The sequence below is a fragment of the Hemiscyllium ocellatum genome, chromosome 4, assembly GCF_020745735.1.
Source record: "Hemiscyllium ocellatum isolate sHemOce1 chromosome 4, sHemOce1.pat.X.cur, whole genome shotgun sequence".
Lineage (NCBI taxonomy): Eukaryota > Metazoa > Chordata > Chondrichthyes > Orectolobiformes > Hemiscylliidae > Hemiscyllium > Hemiscyllium ocellatum.
Window position 1 is genome coordinate 141,540,871 of NC_083404.1, and position 15,844 is coordinate 141,556,714.

The 15,844-nt window shown below is 41.6% G+C and overlaps 1 protein-coding gene across 2 annotated transcripts in view; it reads right to left on the reverse strand.

Moving 5' to 3' along the window:
• The window catches only part of abcf2a (ATP-binding cassette, sub-family F (GCN20), member 2a), a 40,718-nt gene that overhangs the window by 21,225 nt on the left and 3,649 nt on the right, over positions 1 to 15,844 (reverse strand). For both annotated transcript variants that reach the window (XM_060823941.1, XM_060823940.1), the window contains exons 2-8: positions 10,619 to 10,825; positions 7,908 to 8,120; positions 7,318 to 7,500; positions 4,258 to 4,429; positions 3,517 to 3,612; positions 2,501 to 2,603; positions 1,122 to 1,217 (exon numbers count right to left, since the gene is read on the reverse strand). In XM_060823941.1, coding sequence (XP_060679924.1) covers positions 1,122 to 1,217; positions 2,501 to 2,603; positions 3,517 to 3,612; positions 4,258 to 4,429; positions 7,318 to 7,500; positions 7,908 to 8,120; positions 10,619 to 10,790 — 1,035 coding nt within the window. In that variant the 5' untranslated portion in view covers positions 10,791 to 10,825. The remainder of the gene's footprint in view (positions 1 to 1,121; positions 1,218 to 2,500; positions 2,604 to 3,516; positions 3,613 to 4,257; positions 4,430 to 7,317; positions 7,501 to 7,907; positions 8,121 to 10,618; positions 10,826 to 15,844) is intronic.

Sequence of the window (15,844 nt, forward strand, 5' to 3'; positions counted from 1 at the left end):
AGGGTGTAGGAGTAATGCCACTGGACTAGTAATCCAGAATCCCTGGCTAACGTTTTGGGACATGGGCTTGTATCCCACCACAGCGTATGGAAACATTTAAATTCAATGAAACCCTAGAATAAAAAAGGCAGGCTAATGTAATGCAGGTAATGTAAAAGGTTTGCAGATACATGGTACATAACTGATATGTAACCACTGTTGAGTGTAAAAACCCAGCTAGTACACCAATGTCCCTTAGGAAAAGGGATCAGCTGTCCTAATATGACTTCAGCTCACAGTAAGTTGATTGCCTCTTAAAAGCACTCTGGGTAATTCAGAATGAGCAGTAAATTCTGCCCGATCCGATGATACTCATGTCTCATGAATTTTCAAAAATTGTTTCGAGAGCACTTCAAGGTGCTTGAGGAACAAATTTAAATCGGGGGACATCGAATGATTTATATGCCCTATCATATTATTATGTGGTCATGACTGAGGAAACATTGACCTAAACATCTTGTATTTAGAATTAGATTTCATTGTCTCGTGTTCTCAAGTTCAGAAGTACAGGTGTACAGTGAAAAATTGACACAGTCTCCAATCACGGCACCACCTTAGGTAAAAAAAAACCCAAATTAAAAAACAACCATCTTAAGATACAAAAACCAGAAATAAAAAAGGAAATACAAAAGAACAGGTAAGAAAGCAGGAAGCATCCACATCTAAAAGGTCTTGTCTCCGTGAGGTAGCCATATTTCCATAATGTAAGTAGGTCTCCCTCTACAAAACCTCGAGTCTCAGTGCTGTCATAGACCCTCGGATGTCACACCTGTTGCCTTCACAGGCCCTCATTTAACCTAATGTCGAAGGGTTGTGAAGTTGTGGAATTCAATTGAGAGACTCATTAGAGCAAGTGAGATAGGTGGGTGAAGGGCAGGTACGTGAGATTTGGACACTGTTCACATGAAGACTTAAACACCAAAGTCTGGTTGGGCTGACTGGCTGACCTTTGGGTTGTAACCTAACCGAGCTTTTCTCAAGGGGTCCTAGTCAGGTGAAGGGAATTCTATCTGACAGTGACTCCATCTTCTCTGCACCGAATGTCCTTCAACATTCCCAGCCACTCTCGTCCATGTACTTACCTTCATGTGTGTAATCTGATCTTGTTCCCAGGTGAACCGTTTCATTTGGTTCTCCTCCAGTTCCAGCCTGGTCTTCACATATTGGTCATAGTTACCCTGGAACACAAGCCACAAGTAACTCCAATGCTATAGTGCCCTAGATGCTAACATTGATCTTACTAATACACCAGCATTATTTTTTTTCAACAGAGATCCAGAAAGTGAAGGTTGAGGCACAGGATATCAATTTTATCTACATGTTTATTACATTGATGTAAAATTCTGACCTGTGAAGAATCCTTCTCAGGATATCATGGTGCCATCATTTTACATGGATGTATCTGTACCATACAATTCAATGCATTACTACTGCCAACTGGGGATGAGAATAAACAAACATTTCTGATTTTAATCTTCTTTGTGCTTCATTGGGTATCACTCTCACCTCACAGTCAGACAGCCAGGGCTTCACAAACTGCTCTAAATATTGGACACATAATCCAGGCTGACATTTATTTCAGGCAACCACAGCAGATCAGAAATCCATTCGCACAAATGGTTTAAAAAAGGGTCAATGCTCTTAAAATCTTAAAGCTTTGTCTCTCTCAGAGGGTGAAAGTGAGGACTGCAGATGCTGGAGATCAGAGTCAAGTTTAGAGTGGTGCAGGTCAGGCAGCATCCAAGCAGGAAAATTAACGTTACAGGCAAAAGCCCTTCATCAGGAATGGCTCTTGGCTCTCTATCTCAGACCGGACTTGTTTCCAACACATCTTGGATTAACAGGAAAACGGAGCAAGCACAAGGCTAAATAGTTACTCATTTGTGCATTCCGACTTTTAGCTCAAAAACTGCTCTGTATTCATGCCAGCTAGCTGTGTATTTCCCACTGCATTTGTAGTCTCCTGATTTCAGTCCTGGCATGATGCCACTGTCCAACCTCCAACTTCATTCTGGGCAGTTAGAACCACCAGCCATTACGGAGGAGGGCTAAGCTTTTCAAGCAATTTCTGTTCCTGTTAGCAGAGGACTGGCATTTGTTGTGAAATTTTTACACAAGGTGAGCAATCTCTGGGGAAAACACAGGTCAGCTTGGGATTAGACACAGAGCGATGCTGCCTCTATTCCATTAAACTGAAAGTAAACCTCCCGCAACACTGTGCTGTACCTGTCTTAGGAGTGTTTGATGGGGACTATGGTAGATACAGAGTAAGGATTTATCTACACAGATTTAGCAACATATGTAAACCCAAATCTCAGAACAGAGCCACCTACAGGCCTGACACAGCCTTATTTCCCATTTCAGCATTTTCTGGTTAATTTAATCACGATCAGGGTGAGTTTTCCAGTGATCTGTTCTAGAATGGAAGCTGTTCAATTTAATTTCATGCCTGAATACTCACAGTGTAATACTTCAGTTTGCGGTTGTGCATATGAATAATATTGTTGCAAACTCCATTCAAGAAATCCTGGGAATGAGATACAAGGACAAGGATCCGGGAGAATCTGGTGAAAGGAGCAAAAAACATAGCAAATCAAAATTTTATTAAAAGGTGAAATTTCGAAACATATTTTCAGTACTCGCAGCAGCCCTGGTACTCAGATGATCTAACTGAATAACATTGATCACCAGATTTCAATGCAATTGCAGAGAATTAATAAAATGTTCTCCTTTTGTATTTTACCCAGTAACTACCTAGCCTGGGATCAGACATTCACACCGGGTATATTAAATCCCCAAAATCTCAGCCTTCAGATCAATAATCACAATATTCAAAAGGCCAGTTAGAATCCAACCCGACTGTGCTCAACAGTAGGCAAGAATAAAAACAGGAGGTGCATCACTATTGAATAAAAATGTTCATTTTTGTGAGGAGAGGGGTCAAACACTAACAACAACATGCCCAGGCCCACATTCCACAAGTCCAACTGCCTTGGACACCTGAACACACCTTTCCGAAGAAAGGATTTCCAGTGGGCTGTAGGAAAACATATCGACTAATGTTTCTGAGTAGTCGAGTTCCCACAATTCACGCTCCTCCAGCAGAACAGAAAGAATAGGAGTGTTTGCATTCCCTGGGATTAATGACAGTTGCTTCACTGATCAAAATTGTGCTTCCAGACAGCTGGCACAGATCAGATCCTGTGCTGAAACCATGATTCCAAGTTAACGTACCCATATGAAGGATATTCACCTGCATCATACAAGTGCATAAGACGTAGTATCAAAATTAGCACACACCTAAAGGTGCAGCTACAGCCTGTATGAAGATTAACCCACACTAGTCCTGATACACACCAAAGGATTCTTGCCTATAAAATCCAAATGTCAAGCCATCACGGCAGCACTGTGTAATCACTACAAGCCTGTGGGCAGCAAATTCCCTGCAACAGCACAGCCAGATAAAGAGACACTTACGATTTTAATTCTTCTTCCAGCCACACACAGGCATCCAAATCGAGGTGATTAGTTGGCTCATCTAACAAAAGCATGAAGGGTTTGATAAATAATGCTCTAGGGAAAAAAAAGAGAAACCATAGTAATCACAAACAGCCAGACATAAATGGAGGTCAACTGCTATAACAACTTTGAATATTTCTTATCTATAGGAATTTTGCTGCAGTACCAGACCTTTCCACTAGGGGGAAAGCTGACAGAGAGGTTCAGGTGTTCGATGCCAGCAATGACCTCCCCAAGTCAATCAGCACTGGTCACGAGGTCATGGCGACTTCTTGTATATACTATCTACATTCATATTTAGTTACTGGAATAAAATTTATTAAAAACTAGAGAACCATAATTTACATTATTATAATTTGTGAATAATGAATTAACAAGGAGCTAACAATACAGGATGCTAGAATTGGAGATACAGAACAGACCCAGAGTTACCCAAGCAAAAGCTCAATTTCTACAGAGCATGATCCAAACTCAACACAAAGTGATGTGTAACAAGCCCAATGGGGCTGAGAGATGAGAAAATAAATCAGGAAGCAGACTGGGAATCCGGACATCGCTGCTAAAACCAATAGGTGCAATGACTACGAGCGAGAAAACAAAAGAAAGAACCAACTGCAAAAAAAGGGGGAAAACCAGCTCATTCTGAGGTTACATGTAAAGCTCTTGCCTTCCCTGCAGCACCATCTCATGCTTGGTTACCTTGCAAGGGCCACTCTCATCCTCCAGCCTCCACTAAAATCCTTCATCATCTTCCGCTGCATGGCTGGTGAAAACCCTAACCCGTGGAGAATCCGGGATGCTCGCATTTCTGCCTTGTCTGCATCCAATTCCTCCAAACGGTCATAGATCTGTAGAAGTTTCTCACACTCCGCTGGGGGAGGGGGTGGGAGATAAGAGAGAGAGATAAAAATAGAGCTGAAGATCAAATACAACTGGGTACAATAGCACAGTTTGTGTGGTCACTATGCACACCAACCACATTTACAATCAATCAACCATTCTCCACACGTTGTAGTAGCTAGTGAGAACTTGAACACAGCAAAGTTCACACTTAGCTATACTCTGTATATACAGCAGGTCTATCAGAGACCAAACACTGCATGGACAGTGCAAAGAATACCAACACACTCCAGCACTGAAGTAACAATTAGCCATTGTCCCACAATCACATTAATCAGTGAAGGTCAACAGACATTCTTCAGGCTGGAGGAAGATCTATAGTGAGGAGAAGCTGTTCCGACTCACAGGAGGAACAAAAGGGCATCGAATTAAAATGATGTTTGAAATATGCAAGGATGACAAGACAAAAACAAACATCTTCACATGTCATTAGGGTTTAGGATGTACTGTGAGGAAGTGGTGGAGGCAGGTTCAATTGAGGCATTCAAGAGGGCATTGGATGGTTATCTAAATAGCGAGTGTGTGCAATGAGTACGGGGATAAAGGAGATTGATAGTAGCTAACAAAACTAGTTTGAAAAGCCATTCCAGACATGATTGTCCAGTTAGTCTCCTTCTGCACTGTAAGAATTCTTGATGGGCCAATGGGCTGAGGAGTGGCAGATGGATTTTAATTTAGATAAATGAGAGGAGCTGCATTTTGGAAAAGCAAATCTTAGCAGGACTTATACACTTAATGGTAAGGTCCTGGGGAGTGTTGCTGAACAGAGAGACCTTGGAGTGCAGGTCCATCGCTCCTTGAAAGTGGAGTCACAGGTCGATAGGATAGTGAAGATGGCGTTTATTGGTCAGAGCATTGAGTGTAGGAGTTGGGAGGTGATGTTGTGGCTGTACAGGACATTGATTAGGTCACTTTTGGAATACTGAGTGTAATTCTGGTCTCCTGCCTATCAGAAGGATGTTGTGAAACTTGAAAGGGTTCAGAAAAGACTTACAAGGATGTTGCCAGGGTTGGAGGATTTGAGCTACTGGGAGAGGTTGAGTAGGCTGGAGCTATATTCCCTGGAGCGTCGGAGGTTGAGGGGTGACCTTATAGCAGTTTATAAAATCATGAGGGACATGGATAGGATAAATAGACAAGATCTTTTCCCTGGGGTGGCAGAGTCCAGAACTAGAGGGCATAGGTTCAGGCTGAGAGGGGAAAGATTTAAAAGGGACCTAAGGGGCAATTTTTTCATACAGTGAGAGACTTGGGTATAGAATGAGCTGCCAGATGAACTGGTAGAGGCTGGTATAATTACAGCATTTAAAAGGCATCTAGGTGGGTATATGAATAGGAAGTGTTTAGAGGAATATGAGCCAAGTGCTGGCAAATGGGACTCGATTAAGTTAGGATATCTGGTCGGCATGGACGAGTCAGACCAAAAGGTCTGTTCCATGCTGTACCTCTCTACGACTAACTCTGCGATTCTGAGATTACAACCCTGCTCTCATTCTCATTGATGAAGCTAGACTTCTGGTTTCAACTTTGGCCCCCATATTGAGAAAGGACCCACTGGAATTGGGCCAAGTTCAAAAGAGACCCTCTAGGTTGATTGTTGGGATTTAGGGATTAAGTTATTAAAAATGGCTTAACAGATTATGCCTTTACTCATTAGCATTTAGAAGAATGAGGGGTTATATGTTTGAAACAAACAAGATTCTGAGAGGGGTCTGACAGGGTCAATACAGATTTTTCCATTAGTGGGGGATTAAAGTTGGGGACACTAATTTTTTTTAAAAGTGAGAAGCAAATGACTTTCCTCTCCCAGAGAGTAGTAAATGCCTGGGATCTTTGAACCAAGGGATGGTGAAGGCTAGATTACAAAGTATTTAAGGATGAAGTCTTCAGATAGATTTTTGAAATATCAGGAAGTTGAGAGCTATGACTGAGCTGGCAAAAAGGATTTGAGGGCAGATCAGTCATGATCTTGTTGAATGGTGGTAGTCTTGGGTTTGAGGGGCTGAATGGCCTACTTCTGCTCCTATTCCTTATGTTTCTGTGTGATACTGTCATCATTTAGATGAACCATAAAATCCAAGGTTCCTTCTGCTTTGATAGATATAAAGGGTGACAGGTGAAGAGCATATGAAGAGCCTTCAAGGCATTTTAGACAAGTTGAGGTGAGTGGGCAAATGCATAGCAGATACAATACAATGTGAATCACAGCAAAGTTGTCTACTTTAAGAGGAAAAACATAATGGCAAGGTATCATTTAAACAAGTAAATGCTGATACACAAAGGGACTTTTGTTCACCAATCATTCAAAGTAAAAATGCAGGTTCAGCAAATAGTTAGGGAGACAAATGGCATGTTGGTCTTCATTCCAAAAGGGTTTGAATACAGAAGCAAGAATGTCTTTCTGTAGTGGTACATGGCTTTGGGAAGACCACACCTCAGTACAGTCTATAGTTGTGGTCTCCTTACCCAGGATATATACTTCCCACACAGGAAAGGCAGCAAAGAATCACCAGACCAATTCCTGGGATGGCAGGTTTGACAAACAAGGAGAAACCAGATTGACTGAGCCTGCATTAGCTGGATGGAGAACACCTACTTGAAATGCCTAAAACTCAGAAAGGAGTTGGGTAGATTGGATGCTAGAGGGTCCAGAACAATGGTCACAGTCACAAAGAAAGAACAAGATGAGGAAAAATTTCTTCAGAGGGTGGTAAACCTGTAGAATTATCTACAACACAATGCCGTTGAGCGGAAGTATTTGAACATACATGAGCAATAAATGGTTAGATTTCTAGCACTAAAGGGAGAAACAGAGTGAGCAGACCCATAATGGAAAAACAAAGTAAAATGGATAGTTACAGTCTTCATGGGCCAGACGCTCTGCTTCTTTCTCCAGCTCAATACGTTCATTATCCACCTCAATCACACATTCGAGTGGTGTTTTGTCACTGGGTGGCATCTCCCGTGTAAGATGATAAATGTCAATGTGCTCTGGTATTGGTAACTCCCGATGGCCCAGAGCAGATAGCAGCATGGATTTCCCTGAAGAGGGGAAGACGTAAATTAGTGTCTGAAGTTCAGAAAAACTGAGCTCCACCCCTTAGACTCTAGGACAATTCAGAAAATCCAACGATTACCAAGATAGCCAAGGACACCAATATAATGATCTGGAAAAGACCCTTTCTAAATTCCAGACTGATTGGTCAGAATACCACATGCTTCATGTGTTCTAGTCCAACCAGCAAGTGGCCCTTCACAAAGGCCAACAGTATGTTACTGCTGATTTTCAGATTTATGCTCCCACTGTGAAAGGAGATCATTTACATAGTCAAGGAAAAGACACTGCATAAAACAAAAGGCAGCAGCTGTCAACTTTCATGATATTTCAGAGTTTTAAACTACAAAAATTTCAAGGTATCTGTCTTTGCTCATTGAGTGTGTGACCTTACCAGTTCCATTGAGACCAATCAGCCCATAACGCCGGCCAGAATTTAGCTCAAGCTTCGTGTCGCTCAGCAGCTCCTGTCCATGGAAAGTGAGTGACAAGTTAATGATGTGAACATCCGTGCTATTAGGGTGCGAGGCCAGGACTCCTGTGACTGCTCGTGCTGCTGCTTTCTTCAACTCAAAATCATCAAGCTCATTGGTAATTTGTGCCACTCCTGTGGGAGGAGGAATCAAAATCATAACACAATACTGGGGTATGTCAAAGTGGTAACGAAAGCCAGGTCTGGCTGAGAAGACACCAAAGCACATGGCATGAGATTGTTACAACCTGGGATAGCACATCGTTAATCAAGCCTCTCTGTTCCCGGAATCATACCAAGTTTTTTTCTAATGTATGCACAGTATCCCAAACTTTCTTGACCTTCAGACTAAGATTGATAGACCAGATTTCTGCATTGAACAAGAATTATTTATTATAATTAGACTACTGTTACAGGTAAACAAATAAGCCACTGGCATATAACACTACTAAAATTCGGATCCCTTTATAAACTTCATCTCACACATATATAGAGGACAACTGATCATTCCCAGAGATGGGAAAAAAAGTGGCCAGTTTTTCCTTTTCTATTCTAAAATTGAGATTACTATTCTTCATCTAAACAGGCCTTCCATGTTTACTTACCTTTCTCTGGAGACTTCCACAAGTTTGTGAGTAGGACAGAGTGATTGATTCACTCAGGAAAAATCTGGTTTATCAAGAAACTGCTGGTTTTCTTAAAAGTTGAAATTGAGGTTTTTTTTTAAAACTGCACAGAACAATACAGCTTTGTCTCTTCCTCTTTCTGAAACTTGTTTCCAGTTCCAACCTGATCAGTTAGGTGAGAACCAATCAGATTTTCTTGTAAACAACTCCCCAGCTCCTGACTGTCTACACAATACAGGATCCCTTTGCCTCAAAAATACAGACCACAAGAGGTACTGAATTCCTTGCTGTGAAATTACGCAAACTTCTTTGAGAAGCTCTTTTTTATTGCAGTTCAGTTTTTAAAGACAAAAATAAAAATACATGGTCTTTACAGAACAGAGTTTGACTTTCAACCCAAACTGATTAGTTTACAGGCTGCAAGGATCCGTAGGAACTGAACTGAATGCATGCTAAGACTCGATAATCTTCTTTTTAGATATAAATGTATACAGTCTACAGCACAAATTGAGACCATTCGGCGCATGCCAGTGGTCCTGTGCCACATGAGCCTCTCTTGCCCCACTTCATCATACCCAATCAATAAATCCTTTCATTCCTTTCTCTCTCCCTCATGCACTTACCCAACTTACCATTCAGACTAAAGAGCTTTCTCCCGAGTTCTCCACTAGATTAATGACTGTCTTCAGATTGTAAACTCTACCATTGGGTGTCCCCCAACAAATAGAAGCATCTTCTCTTCAACTATTTGCTCAAGACCTTTCAGAATTTTAATGATCAGACTTTATCAGACTAGATACAGAAAGGCTGTTTCCCATTGTGGAAGGCATTCTCTCAGAATACAAGATCACTCATTTAAGGCAGAGATGAAGAAGAATCTCACCTCTTATGGGGTTCTGAATCTGTGGAATTCTTCATCACAGTGGACTGTTGAGGTTGAATCATTAAGTGTATTCAAGGCTGAGGTAAAGGTTTCTAATTAGCAAGGGAATCAAGGATTATGGGGATAAGGTGGGAAAATGGAGTTGAGGATTATGTTACAAAGCTAGTCCCTTTTTTTTTCTAAAGGCTGTTTCTTGACTCAAGGAGACTCTGTCCTTGATTTTTTTTCAGGGGGCAATAAACTGGGCCGGGCTCCGATCAGTCTGATTGGGCACAGAGATTAAAGGGTATTGACAGGCTGTTTTCTTAAAATATGTAAACAGATGAGATTTCAGACCAAAGTGGTCAGGTTTTAGAAGTGACCTGTATAGAGAAAGGGGAGTGATCAGCTCGCTAGCCGAGCTGAGCAGTTTAGTTTGGTTAGGAGTTCAACAGTGTTCTCTCCCTCTCTCTCCACCTTCCTCCCCCCCCCCCCCCCACCCCCACTATACACTTCCCGAAACAAATTGCAAAGTTATAGTCTGAGCTGTCTGCTTCAGAATGTTTTGAGTGGTTTAGCCTAGTTCATAGTAATTATCAGATCAATCATTATCTCACTGAGTGGTGGAATAAACGTGGTGGGCTGAACAATCTACTCCTGCGTCTAATGGTCTTATTAGCTAATGGAGCAAACAGGGGTGTTGTTAACCATCCAGCTGAAAGGCAGCACCACAACAGTGTGAATCTGGCTCCTTCTGATGATACAGCATTCCCACAGCACTGTTTTTCAGGGATAGCCTTTATCATATCTTCAAGTTTTTGAGGAATGCTTCAAATTTTAGTGATTGGAGCTGCCTGTCCTACCAATTGTGAAAAGGTTAACATACAAAAAATGCTCAATGATTCAAACATGGTAACCACTCCACCTCCCAGGAAACTGGTCATACAAAGACAGGAGAAGCATGTTGGAAGAAAGCCACGGTTGACAATTTAATTCAATGCCACAGGAAAACCGACATGTGCAACTGGAAAAGTGTTGTAGTCGTTGAGATAGCCCATGTGGATCAGGCTGGTCTGGGGAGAGGGGCAGCCTGCAGGGATTAGCAGAGGGAGATTGATGTTAAAATTGATAATGGAAGTTCCTACCTGCATCATGAACAGAAGAGCCATTCAGTTGCGGCGTTTCTGAATTGTCCACCCTCTCTACACCAACGTCACCATTTTCCTCAGGTGCATCAATGGTCTTGGGTTTACGCTGCCGAGCCTTTGCAGCTTCCTTCTTCTTAGCTGCCTTTTTCTTGGCCAAATCAGAAGGCATGGCTATTGACTTGTATGTATTAGTGGAAGTACAATCTGTGGAAACAAAACACTGATTAAAAATTAAACTCTTTCCTTAATACATCTTTCACTCAATATGGGAGGTGATAGAATATAGAACAGTACAGCACAGTACAGCCCCTTTGGCCCTTGATGCTGTGCCAATCTTTTATCCTATTCTATGATCAAACTAAACTACATACCCTTCATTTTACTGTCATCCATGTGCTTATTCAAGAGTTGCTTAAACATCCCTAATGTATCTGACTCTACTACCACTACTGGCAGTGCATTCCAAGCACCCACCACACACTGTCAAGATCCAACTTCTGACACCTCGCCTAAACCTTCCTCCAATCACCTTAAAATTATGCCCCCTTCTGACAGCCATTTCTGCCTGGGGAAATTCACTCTATCTATGCCTCTTATTAGCTTGTACATCTCGATCAGGTCACATCTCAGCCTTCTTAGCTTCAATGAGAAAGGCCCTAGCTCCCTCAACCTTTCTTCATAATGGGGTATTGTGGAGAACATTTAATACTGCATTATGGGAAAAAAATTGGTTAATTCTAGAGTTATAATTCAGTAGGTTAAAAGACTAAAGGTCAGCTTTCAGGACCAGGCCAAATGTAAACAAATTCCGTAAGTTTGATAAAACTTCAGTAATCTTTTTCACAGCTCCTTGTATATTTCGAACTGTAGATCTTAGCCTAAACAAAAGGTCCGTATAATAGAAAGTGTGGTATGGAATGGCACAAATGATTAATTTTTTAGACTAAGGTTCGGTGTTACAGATGACGCACATTTCATGATAATCTGTAAGTGCTCAGCATATTTTAATGTGTTTTTCTTTTGTAAGGCAGGAAACTTGGAAGGAAAATAAGGAGGGACCTGGATCCCTCCTCTTTCAAAGTCTCCGCCAAACGGCTGCAGTATTTACAAAAAAGGCTGATTGTTGTCAGTTCAATTGATTTTTGAGTATTGTTGATTTCTTTTGCTCACACAGATCCCTGCTAAATAAATTCTGCTTCGACAATAAGACATGCCCTCAGTCCAGGCAACATCCTGACAAATCTCCTCTGCACTCTCTCTAAAGCTTGTACATCATTCCTATAATGAGGCAACCAGAACTGGACACAATTTTCCAAGTGCGGTCTAACCAGGGCTCTATAAAGCTGCAGTATAACTTCATGGCTCTTAAACTCAATCCCCCCTGTTAACGAAAGCCAACATACCAACCACGTTCTTAACAACCCTATCAAACAGGGTGGCAATTTTGAGGGATCTATGGACATGGACCCCAAGATCCCTCTGTTCCTCCACACTGCCAAGAATCCTGCCTTTAACCATGTATTTCGCATTCAAATTCAACCTTCCAAAATGATTCACTTCACACTTTTCCAGGTTGAATTCCATCTGCCAATTCTAAGCCCAGCTCTGCACCCTGTCAATGTTCCATTGCAACCTACAACAGCCCCTCCACGCTATCTACACTTCCACCAATCTTCGTGGCAGAAGCAAACTTACTAACCCACCCTTCCACTTTCTCTTGCAAGTCATTTATAAACATTACAAAGAACAGCGATCCCAGAACAGATTCCTTGGAACACCACTGGTCACTGAGTTCCAGGCTGAATACTGTCCATCTACCACCCTCTGTCTTCTATGGGCCAGCCAATTCAGTATCCAGACAGCCAGATTTCCCTGTATACCATTCGTCCTTACTTTCTGAATGAGCCTACTTTGGGAAACCTTATCAAACACATTGCTAAAATCCATGTACACCACATTCACTGCTCTACCTTCAACGTATTTTGTCACATCCTCAAAGAATTAATGAGGCTGTAGGCATGACCTGGCCCCCTCAAAACCACGCTGACTGTCTCAAATCAAACTCTGGTTTTACAAGTACCATAAATCCCGTCTCTCAGAATCCTCTCCTATAATTTGCCCACCACAGACTTAAGACTGTAATTCCCAGGATTATCCCTCCTCTCTTTCTTGAATTGGGGAAAAACATTTGCCAATCTCTAATCATCTGGTACTACTCTTATTGAAACTAAAATTCTTACTGGATGCAGCAGGGACATTGCAGAAAGACGTGTTCTAGAATAAGGAAAGTTTCATTACAAGGGATAGGCCATTTCTGAAATTGACAAGAACTTATTTTTTACTAGAGAAGAGTGTCTTTGGAATCCTTTGTAAGTTCATAGAGTATGTTCAAGTACAGTGTGATAGATTTCTAGATACTAATGATATCATGTTATGTAGGGATAACATGGGAATTATTAGAATTGATATGATGGGACAAATAATAGTATGGCCAAATATGCAGATGTCACTAAATAGATAGGAAAGCAAGTTGAAGAAAAAGATTTACAACTAGATACGGATAGGTTAAGTTAGTGGACCAAAATTTGGCAGATGGAGGTTGACATGAAAAACTGAAAGGCTCTCCATTTTGATCAGAAGAATAGAAATGCAACTTATTATCTAAAGGGAGAGTAACTTCAGAGTGCTTTGGTGCAGAGAGACCTGGGCATCCTTGTGCATGAATCGCAGAAGCTAGAATGCCGATACACTGCCTAAAAAGGAAGCCCAATGGAATTTTGACATTCGTTACTACAGGAAGAGAGTAAAAAAGTATGGAACAAAAACAAAGGTTGCTGGAAATGCTGAGCAGGTCTGGCAGCAGTTGTGAAGAGAAATCAAAGTTAACATTATGGGTCCAGTGACCCTTCCTCAGAACTGATGGTGGTGAGCTAAGTGTTGGTTTATATGCAGAAGACAGGATGAGGGAAGGGGTAAGGAGCAAACGATAGGTAGCGACGGAGCCTCAAGAGAGCTCAGGCTGTATCTCTACCTATCGTTTGCTCCTTACCCCTTCCCTCATCCTGTCTTCTGCATATAAACCAACACTTAGCTCGCCACCATCAGTTCTGAGGAAGAGTCACTGGACCCATAATATTAACTTTGAGTTCTCTTCACAAATGCTGCCAGACCTGCTGAGCATTTCCAAAGATTTCTGTTTTTTGTGATTTACAGCATCTTACACATTAACAGCACAGAGATGGAATGAATGAAGAGTGTCAAGCTCTTGGGAGTGGTCAACAACAAGTTTTCTTGGATTCTTGATGTGGACCCACTGGTTACGAAGACAGCTCAGGAAATTTGGCATGACGGCAAATACCCTTGCCAACTTTTATAGGTGCGCCATCGAGAGCATTCTGTCTGGATGTATCACTACCTGGTATGGCAACTGTACCATTCAAGATCGGAGACAGTTACAGAGAGCGGTGAACTCAGCCCAGACAATCACAAAGGCCAACCTCCCATCTATAGAATCCATCTACCAGACCCGCTGTCAAAGAAAGGCTGCCAGCATTCTCAAAGATCCATCACACCATGGCAATGTTTTTCTACAACCTCTACCTCGTGGAGAAGGTACAGAAGCCTGAACACACACACACACACACACACACACACACACACACACCAGCCAGTTGTGAAACAGTTTCTACCCTACTGTTGTTAGAATACTGAACGGACCCTCAAACTCTTAGCATTCACCTGTACCTGTGTTTTTGTTTTTGCCGCTGGTTACGTATTATTTACTATCGATGCTGTTTAACTGTGATCTGTCTGTATTGCTCGCAAGACAAAGCTTTTCATGGTGCCTCAGTACGTGACAATAAATTCAATTCAATTGCACAGTTCTTTCAATTTTTATGTAAGTATGGACATGTTACTGCAACTGTACAAACACTTGTGGGATCACACTGGTATATTGCAACAATTTTGATTCCCCTTATCTGGAGAAATGTTGCTGCATTGGAGGCAGCTCAGAGGAGATGTACTAGATTGATTCCAGACATGGAGTGTTATGACACAGAGTAAACCCACCTGCTCAACTTAAACCAACACAGAAAGGATTAATCCCCTACAGCAATCTGTGAAATTTCGAGAGGCCAAGAACTAGTTGAAGTAAAGATTAACAACTTTATTTCTTAAAGAATAACATAGAATAATTAACTAACAACTATTTACAATTCCTCCCTCTAACCTATCTTTTATTTTCCCTCCTATAATACTAGTCCGATAAACCCCTCCGATTCAGATTTACTGAAAAATTCAAGATTTCAAAACCAGCCAGCTGTTGAATCTTCTGTTTGGATCTTCCTGTGTCTTCTTTTTAGGGATTATGCTTCACAGGTCACAGATCGATAAAGATACCTTTAAGACAGATATTCTCTGGGGAGTCTGCAGATGCTGGTGGCTTGGCAGTTCTCCTCCCAACTGTTCAATTTTCCCCAGTCTTATAGCCACCCCCCAAAAGCATCGGAATGTATCATCGGCTTTTAAGATGATCAATTCAACCTTGCTTGGAGTTTGATATTTTTTGGGGTATAATTTAAACTGAATGGCCTAATTGAATCTATTTTGTCATTTCCAGGCAACCAGCTACCCTAGCTCCTGGACCAAAAGGTTATATTATATCTTGCTCAAAACACTCAGTGCTGTCAGGTAGTTCTGCTTGCTTTTAACTCCGTTAAAGGTACAGTACATTCGCATCTTCATAATAATAGCTTACTCTATTGAGCAGTTTACACCTAAACTTGAATTTACAAGGATGCAAGATCTAACTAAGATAAACCCTAACCCTAACCCTATCGCACTAAAATGGATTGACAAAGTAAACGCCTTCTTGTTGGGAATCAAGGATGAGCGATCATAGTTTTAGGATAAGGGCGAGAAGATTCAAATCAGAGAGAAGGAGAAATTACTTGGTCATAGAATCATCGTCATAGAGACACACAGCACGGAAACAGACCCTTCAGTCCAACCCGTCCATGCCGACCAGATATTCTAACCCAAACTAGTCCCACTTGCCAGCATCTGGCCCATAACCCTCCAAACCCTTCCTATTCATATACCCATCCAAATGCCTCTTAAATGTAGTTTCCACCACATCCTCTAGCAGCTCATTCCATACAAGTACCACCCGCTTTGTGAAAAAGTTGCCCCGTAAGTCTCTTTTATATCTTTCCCCTCTCA